The sequence below is a fragment of the Electrona antarctica genome (assembly GCF_951216825.1).
Source record: "Electrona antarctica genome assembly, chromosome: 5".
Classification (NCBI taxonomy): domain Eukaryota; kingdom Metazoa; phylum Chordata; class Actinopteri; order Myctophiformes; family Myctophidae; genus Electrona; species Electrona antarctica.
This window is the reverse complement of record NC_136810.1, coordinates 26,334,563-26,343,652: the sequence shown is the minus strand read 5'-3', so window position 1 is coordinate 26,343,652 and position 9,090 is coordinate 26,334,563. Positions and strand designations below refer to the sequence as shown.

The 9,090-nt window shown below is 47.8% G+C and overlaps 1 protein-coding gene across 1 annotated transcript in view; it reads right to left on the bottom strand.

The window, feature by feature from the left end:
* Positions 1-4,634: 4,634 nt before the first annotated feature.
* The window catches only part of LOC306922679 (receptor-type tyrosine-protein phosphatase eta-like), a 57,653-nt gene continuing 53,197 nt past the window's right edge, over positions 4,635-9,090 (bottom strand). The window contains exons 30-33 of the mRNA XM_079500440.1: positions 8,727-8,887; positions 7,067-7,202; positions 5,218-6,540; positions 4,635-5,163 (exon numbers count right to left, since the gene is read on the bottom strand). Of these exons, the coding sequence (XP_079356566.1) occupies positions 6,409-6,540; positions 7,067-7,202; positions 8,727-8,887 (429 nt within the window). The 3' untranslated portion in view covers positions 4,635-5,163; positions 5,218-6,408. The remainder of the gene's footprint in view (positions 5,164-5,217; positions 6,541-7,066; positions 7,203-8,726; positions 8,888-9,090) is intronic.

Genomic DNA, 9,090 nt, shown 5'->3' with positions numbered 1-9,090 from the left:
ACAGAAAAGAGTCGTGACCGTGTGGATCGGCCAGAAGGACCCTTGAGTGACGAGGCAATCAGTCGCCCCGAGGTGGCAGACCGAAGTGGTCGGGCAGGGGTGTAGGCATCGACCATAGCCCGGAGATAGGAAGGAGCTGTTCCTTTCACTGCCCTATAGGCTAACACCAGGGTTTTGAACTGGATGCGGGCCGCTACGGGGAGCCAGTGTAGAGAACGGAGAAGGATGGTTGTGTGGGAGAACTTGGGGCGGTTGAACACCAGACGAGCCGCAGCTTTCTGAACAAGCTCCAGAGGTCTGATGGCAGATGCCGGAGCACCAGCAAGGAGGGAGTTGCAGTAGTCCAGGCGGGAGATGACGAGAGCCTGGATGAGCACCTGGGCTGCCTTCTCCGTGAGGAAGGGGCGAATCCTCCTGATGTTGTAGAGGAGGAATCTGCAGGACCTTGTCACTGATGCGATGTTTGCCGAGAACGTCAGTTGATCGTCCAGGGTCACACCCAGATTTTTCGCAGTCCGAGTTGAGGTCACCACAGCATTATCAATGGTGATGGCCATGTCTCGGTGCGGACAGCCCTTCCCCGGGAGGAACATCAGCTCGGTCTTGTCCAGGTTGAGCTTCAGGTGGTTTGTCGACATCCACGCCGAGATGTCAGCCAGACAAGCAGCAATGCGTGCCTCCACTTGGGTATCAGAGGGGGGGAATGAGAGGATCAGCTGGGTGTCATCGGCATAGCAGTGGTAGGAAAAGCCATGGGAGTGGATGACAGCACCCAGAGATGTAGTGTAGAGAGAGAAAAGAAGAGGACCCAGAACCGAGCCTTGGGGAACCCCAGTTGTGAGCCTGTGTGGTTCTGACACAGACCCTCTCAGCATCACCTGGTAGGAGCGACCCGTCAGGTAGGATGCAAACAGGGAGAGTGCAGAGCCTGAGACACCCATCCCCTCGAGGGTGGAGAGGAGGATCTGATGGTTCACCGTGTCGAACGCTGCAGACAGGTCCAGGAGTATCAGGACGGAGGAGAGAGAGTTCGCTCTAGCGGCATGGAGCGACTCCGTCACTGCCAGCAGGGCAGTCTCTGTCGAGTGACCCACTTTGAAACCAGACTGGTTGGAGTCCAGGAGGTTGTTCTGGTGGAGATAGGAGGACAGTTGTTTAAAGACAGCACGTTCGAGAGTTTTAGATAGGAAGGATAGAAGGGAAACCGGTCTGTAGTTCTTGATCTCAGAGGGGTCAAGTGTCGGTTTCTTCAGGAGGGGGGTGACTCTGGCAGTCTTGAAAGTAGAGGGAAAGTAGCCAGATGTCAGAGAGGTGTTAATAAGGTGGGTTAAGAAGGGAAGAAGTTCAGGTGCAATAGACTGCAACAGAGTGGATGGGACCGGGTCCAGAGAGCATGAGGTGGGGCGACTAGAGGTAACAAGGAGAAGGACCTCGTTAGGGGAGAGGGGAGAGAAGTGGGATAGAGAGGGGATGGGGGGGGGAAGAGGAGTAGATGAAGGTAGAGAGGGGGGGGGTGGCAGGCAGACGGGTGTGGGCAGTGCGCAGGGCACCAGCCGGGGGAGGAGGGAAGGAGGATCGGATATCGTTCACCTTCTTGTCAAAGAAGTTGGCGAAATCGTCAGGGAGGAGGGACGAGGAGGGAGGAGGGGGTGGTGGTTGTAGGAGAGAGGAGAAAGTTTCAAAGAGTTTTTTAGGGTTGGAAGCAGAAGCCTGAATTTTAGTGCAGAAAAAAGCAGCTTTAGCAGCTGATAGAGAGGAGGAAAAAGTAGAAATGAGAGATTGGAAGGTGAGAAGGTCCTCCGGGAGGTTGCCCTTTCTCCATTTGCGCTCAGCCGCTCTCAGGCTCCGTCTCTCAGTCCGCACTGAGTCCGACAACCAGGGGGCAGGTGGAGTTTGGCGTGCAGGCCTGGTGGTGAGGGGACAGAGATGGTCGAGAGAAGAGGATAGAGTAGAGAAAAGAAGATCTGTTGCGGTATCAGGGGATAGAAGAGCAAAGGATTCAGGGGCAGGGAGAGCAGAGAGAACAGAAGAGGAAAGATCAGTGGAGGAAAGTGAGAGAGTATAAAGTATCAAAAAATTGAATACTCAAGTACAAATCCTCAGAACAGTACGGTACTTGTCAGTCCGCCCTTGTCTGTGTCTCAACTGACACACAGTACAGTACGGTATTTACTCAGTTACTGGAGTTACTGGAGTAGAGTCGCTGCTTCTTCGCCTGGAAAGGAGCCAGTTTATTGGTTCGGGCATCTGGTTAGGATGCCTCTCGGGCGTCTCCCTAGGGAGGTCCTCGAGGCATGTTCCACTGGGAGGAGACCCCGGGGAAGACCAAGGCGCAGTTGGAGGAAACACATCAACTCACTGGCCTTGGAACGTCTCGGGATCCGGATCCCCCAGGAGGAAGTCACTAATGTTGCTCTGGAGATGGAAGTCTGGAGCTCTCTGGTGGAGCTGTTGCCCCCGCGACCCAACTACGGAAAAGCGGTTGAAGATGGATGGATGGATATAATGCAGGAGGCAACAGGAGGTTGCTTTACTAAAAACGAGTGCTTCAAAACTCCAATACTTAGGGAAAAAAATCACCTCACTCTTGACAGGAAGTTGCTCATAACAAGTCTACAGTGGATTTTAACACTTTGCAGATAGAAAGAGGAAAATTCAAGCTTTTTGCACAGCTGCAATGTTGGTGGGTTTGACGTTGTTTAATACAATCAGATAGGACTTTTCTGTTTGGATGAATGGGCTGTCAATGGGAAATTGCATCTAGTTAGCACCGTGCTGGCAAGATGGCCGCGGTCTGCACAAGGTCAATAGAATGAAGTATTTTCCATTGCTTCTTACAAAAAGCTGGTCACAGGCCTCTTCCTGTCACAGCTCGATTATGGCGATATACCGTCTATCGCTTTGCCTGTTCCTCAACATTATTCCTTACCAATTCCCTGGCCTGGACTCATCATTGTACTATGGTCCTCCTTAAAGTCTCACAGGTTGCTACACTGGTACTCACTTATAAACAATACAAAGCCATTCTCAGTATGAATTCGAGCTTGTCCAAAACTCTCTCAATCTCAGATCAAATGCTATGTCGTACCCAGTACCACAATCAAATGAAAAAAGCATCTCGCTCTTCGGGCCTTGGTCTTGGAATGACCTACAAACCTACCAGACTCAAACTGGCTTCTGTGATTCCCCTAGTGAGTTTTAAAAGGTTTGTCATGGGCACATTTCCCAGACACTGCTCCTGCTTCAACGTATAGGAAATGTCTGCTCTATAGTCCTATCCTTATCAGTTTTATTGGTCATCTTATTAGATATTTCTGTTCTTTCCTTGAGCTTCCTAGGTAGTGGGAGCTTACAAATGTTATTTGTCTGTCCTAAATGTTGTCCTGTATTTGTTGGTACTGGCAGAGCTGTGTAATATTATTTGCCTCTTCTCTTGGCCAGTTCACACTTGTAAAAGAGAGTTTTTTACTGGTTAAAAAATAATAAAATGGCGCTGCTGCTGCAGCAGTAGTAGTAAGTAAAGCAGGTGGCTTTTTTCTTCTGCAAGAAGAAATTGCATCCATTACTTATTCATCCCATGAGTGTGCATGCACTTATAGCTGCCAGTAACAGTCTAAGTTGTTGTGAATAATGCAGAGGCGTGCCCACTTCAACACACCCCTGCTATGTGCAACCTATTCTTGTATTTTTGTCCTGTGCTTATAATTCCTCCATTGTAGATGGATATGTATGGAATGAAGATAGCAGCTAGCCGGCTGGATTGTTGCCAGAACCTACAATGGCTGTCACGCAGACCATATCATTATTTTAGAACAGTGCAAATTTGTAGATTATCTTGCAACAGAAGATTGCTGGGTTAATGTTGCATTGTAACATAATTACGTGCAAAAACATCTTGATTGTGAATGAATATACTAGGATTACTGCACGCACGCACGCACGCACGCACGCACGCACGCATGGACGAATTACGTTGTGCCAAATGTGCACATGCACAGGAGTAAGCCTACAGGCCCTGAGCCAATGGGGGCCCTTGGATTCAGAATGTCCTCAAAGTCACGCTTTGCATTGAGCATGATGGACTTTCCGTTCCAGAGATAATGGCCAAAACATCTTGAAAACGGGCACTTTATCCAATTGGCCAATTTTCGATCGACAATTTTCGCCATCGTCGCCTGTTTTTCTTTAATAACACAGGCTAGGAAGACAGCAACAAACTACATAGCCTACCTGAGTAAAGTTCATTTTGGGCTTCATCCAATACATTCACTTGAATTCCTGTCTGCCTTGCCTTTTAGGCTGCTACAGGCAGTTGAAAAGCCATGTGCAGAACCCTTAAAAAAACAAATTGGGTTGGGGGGCCTTTCGATTTTGTGCACAGGGGCCAGGGCCTATTTTCACTTTAATCCGTGTGCACGCACGCACACACGCACGCGCGCACACACACACACACACACACACACACAAGCACGCACGCACGTACGCACGCATGTGTGCGCGCGCACACACACACACACACACACACACACACACACACACACACACACACACACACACACACACACACACACACACACACACTCTCTCTCTCTCTCTTCTCTCACTCACAAAATACGAGCTCTTAAAGGCAAATGTGGGGGAAAAAGCAAAACATCTTTAATTCCATTTTGTTTGACAAACCCTAACTTAACCCTAAAATTGCAAACTTAAAAATCATTGCGGCTTTTCCTTTTTCTGCGTTGTACCAGCAAGCATCTCACAAAGCATCGCAAAACTACTACCAGTGAATATTTGCTATTTTTCTTTTCTCATGAAAAAGTGCTTTGAAAAGTTTTCAGAAAATTATAGATCTATATATATTAAATATACATACTGTATATATCACTGAAACAATGTACATTATTATACAAAGGCAATAAAACAGTATAATTGTATTTGTAAAAGCTACAGTAGTACACTCATACAAATATTGACCATAAAAAAATAAACAGTACCCGCCTCATGGAAAAACTTGTCCTTTAGAAGCTAAAAATAAAGTGTATGCTCTTCCAGCAGTACAAACGTCATAGGAATGTTTATCAGTGGTGGGCAGTAACTACATTTACTTGAGTACGGTACTACTAAGTAAAGCTTTTGAACATCTGTACATTAAAGACAAATATTCTACTTATTACTCCACTACGGTTCTGGGGAAAAGGTACATTAAGGTCCCTACACACCGGGCGCGATTTTAGTGTCCAGTGTGCAACCACCTTTATGACGTATTTCAAATATACTTTGTAGTGAATATAGCTATACAAGCTTATGTTGTGTGAGCTTGTAGATTGGCTATTTTCACTACTGATATTTTTGAAAAAGTTCTGGAAGTTTCTATACCAATCTATACTATCTATATTTTGACTCAAGTACTGGGGATGTACTTTGTCCTCCACTGACGTATCTACAGTAGATAGGTGAGATGTGCAGCAGGATCAGACTGGACATGGATCTACATAAACAGAGTTATATGGATCAAATGTAACATCTACGTAACCAGTGTTATGTTATGGATCTAACTAACATAAGGATGTTACTGTGCTGGATCCATCCATCGGCGGTAAACTCTCAAACAGTTCAACAAACAATTCTGCATTCTTTTTTTCATAACCCAATAATACTTAAACCGATGAGCACAAAACAGTAAAAAGAAGTCCAAACAAACAAACAAACAAACAAACAAACAAAGGCATATAACATGGATGAATCCAGTGCATTAGTCAGAACAGTGCATAGAGAGTAGAAAAGAACCTTTCTTCATTATGGTAATGCCAGTGGTAAAAAACCCTATTCAAAAAAGGCCTCAGAACAAGAGCAGAAGCATTAATTTTCAGCTTTGACCCGAATCACTGAAAATGAAAATGAATAATAAACAAAGTGCACCCTCTAGTAGTTTGGAAGGGCTTATTAAGATAGCACTTCTGATCTTTTTCCAGCAAACCTGTTTGTGCAAAACATTATAATAAACAATTGGAGAAAAAAGTAACAACATACAAGAAATAAATTAGCATTTTTCTTCGACAAACAAAATGCCTCTTATAAAATACACAGCATCCAACATACAGTACGCCAATATGACCTGAGCAAATCCGTGTATCTTCTTCTAGTAAGCAAGCGGTAAACAAAACATGTGATATGAAAATACGAAAATCTAAACTAATATTTGGTCCCGGGATATCCTGTATGCCCACGGTATTACCTCCATAGACAGTTCCCTCCTTTGTCAAGTGTTCAACATTTTTTTCCACAAATAAATATTAGAAAACAAAAGGCTCAGATCCAGAGGAATTCAGCAAAAATATTGCAGGCGGTGGAAAGTACAAAAATAAATAAGAATCTCATGAAAAAAAATAAGAAAAATAAAATTGGCCCTCAACTTCTCCTGGGCTCGAAGTTCTCGTAGATGGTGAGCGCAGCGGTGTTCTGGTAGATCAGATCTACGTTGGTTCCGGTCCTGGACCTGATGATGTCCATCGCACACTGGTTCAAGAACACATACTGGTCCTGTGGACAACAACACCTTTAAATCATTGGCTCTAGGGCCCCTACATGAACCCATTTTTTGGGGATAAATCCCCTCCTAATTACTTACACATGATCACAGGGGTGACTTGACATTGTAATTGTCTAGCTATATCAGTGGGAGGGGCCGCCTACATTTCCGAAGGTGTCTGTGCCTTCGAGCCAACCACCTTTCCTGTACTACTTGCCCGAGGGGCAAGTGCCTCTGACACCAGACTGATTACACCTCAAAATACATACATCAATAATATGATCTATTAAATCGCATTGGCCACACTGTACATCATTTGGTGTTCATATATTCAAACATGTAAGGACTAGTTATGTTAATACAGCCACTAACACAAGTGTGGTGGTTGGAGGGTTGTCTCCCTACTCTACCTCCCTACTGGGAAATTTAGATACTTTGGTGAGGTAGGACACCTACTGGTTGACAAGAGGTATTGCATGAGGCTCAAAAGTGAACTATGTTGCGATTGCAACTTGCAACGTGTAACTCGTGGCGTACCTCCGTCTGCACCATCAGGGTTCTGTGCATGCGCAGGTCGTGAATGATGCCGTACACGTCCACGATGCCGTCCCGTTCGATTTGGAAGATGAGGCGGTCGATGGCGATGAAGGTGCCTGTGCGCCCCACCCCCGCACTGTCAACAGGGACAGAACGAGAGAGAGAGAGAGAGAGAGAGAGAGAGAGAGATGATTATACATGTACAGTCTCTAGAGCACCGGTTCCCAAACAGTGAGTCGCCGACACATTTTTATGGGTCCCTTTATTTTTTTTGGCTTATTACATTTAGTTTTTTTTAATTATTATTACTTCAATACATAAAAATAAATAAATAATTCAAAAAAAAATATTTTTTTCCCAGTAATTTCATGAAGAAATCTAAGAAAAATCTAAGAAATTGCATAAATTAGAAAATAAATGTTTAAGAAGTAGTGAAAATAGATCTCACAATGCACTGCTTCGCGCTGCGTTGTGAGATCTGCTATTTTGGGTTTTGAGTTTGGGTCCCAGGAGGCATAACATTTCTCTTTTGGGTCACGGGCTAAAAAGTTTGGGAACCACTGGTCTGGAGGAGCAGTGGACCACGGTGGGGGAGTGTCCTGACCTGCAGTGGACCGTGGTGGGGGAGTGTCCTGACCTGCAGTGGACGCGGTGGGGGAGTGTCCTGACCTGCAGTGGACACGGTGGGGGAGTGTCCTGACCTGCAGTGGACACGGTGGGGGAGTGTCCTGACCTGCAGTGGACCGTGGTGGGGGAGTGTCCTGACCTGCAGTGGACACGGTGGGGGAGTGTCCTGACCTGCAGTGGACACGGTGGGGGAGTGTCCTGACCTGCAGTGGACACGGTGGGGGAGTGTCCTGACCTGCAGTGGACGCGGTGGGGGAGTGTCCTGACCTGCAGTGGACCCCGGTGGGGGAGTGTCCTGACCTGCAGTGGACCCCGGTGGGGGAGTGTCCTGACCTGCAGTGGACACGGTGGGGGAGTGTCCTGACCTGCAGTGGACACGGTGGGGGAGTGTCCTGACCTGCAGTGGACACGGTGGGGGAGTGTCCTGACCTGCAGTGGACACGGTGGGGGAGTGTCCTGACCTGCAGTGGACACGGTGGGGGAGTGTCCTGACCTGCAGTGGACACGGTGGGGGAGTGTCCTGACCTGCAGTGGACCGTGGTGGGGGAGTGTCCTGACCTGCAGTGGACACGGTGGGGGAGTGTCCTGACCTGCAGTGGACCCCGGTGGGGGAGTGTCCTGACCTGCAGTGGACCGTGGTGGGGGAGTGTCCTGACCTGCAGTGGACACGGTGGGGGAGTGTCCTGACCTGCAGTGGACCGTGGTGGGGGAGTGTCCTGACCTGCAGTGGACACGGTGGGGGAGTGTCCTGACCTGCAGTGGACACGGTGGGGGAGTGTCCTGACCTGCAGTGGACACGGTGGGGGAGTGTCCTGACCTGCAGTGGACCCCGGTGGGGGAGTGTCCTGACCTGCAGTGGACCGTGGTGGGGGAGTGTCCTGACCTGCAGTGGACACGGTGGGGGAGTGTCCTGACCTGCAGTGGACCGTGGTGGGGGAGTGTCCTGACCTGGAGTGGACACGGTGGGGGAGTGTCTGGAGGCGTACTGACCTGCAGTGGACCATGGTGGGGGAGTGTCTGGAGGCGTACTGACCTGCAGTGGACCACGGTGGGGGAGTGTCTGGAGTACTGGTCCATGTGCTCGCGGACCAGGTGCCTGAAGTTGATGAGCAGCTCGGCGGTCTCCGGGACCCCATGGTCCGGCCAGGCGGTGAAGTGGAAGTGACGCACGGAGCGGCTTTCTGCCGTTCTCACCTGGGAGGTACAAGCGCTCACGTAAAAATAAACAGAGACTTTCGGACACCCGTAAAAACATATAGTTTAAGCATTAATAATCAAGTGGTAATCAAGTGGTACATGGTAAGTCGCTTTAAAAGACGCAAAAACATAAAAAATAAATAGTCATGCATTCATAAGCATTATTGAACTTTTTATTGTGTAAGGAGAGAAAGCTTATT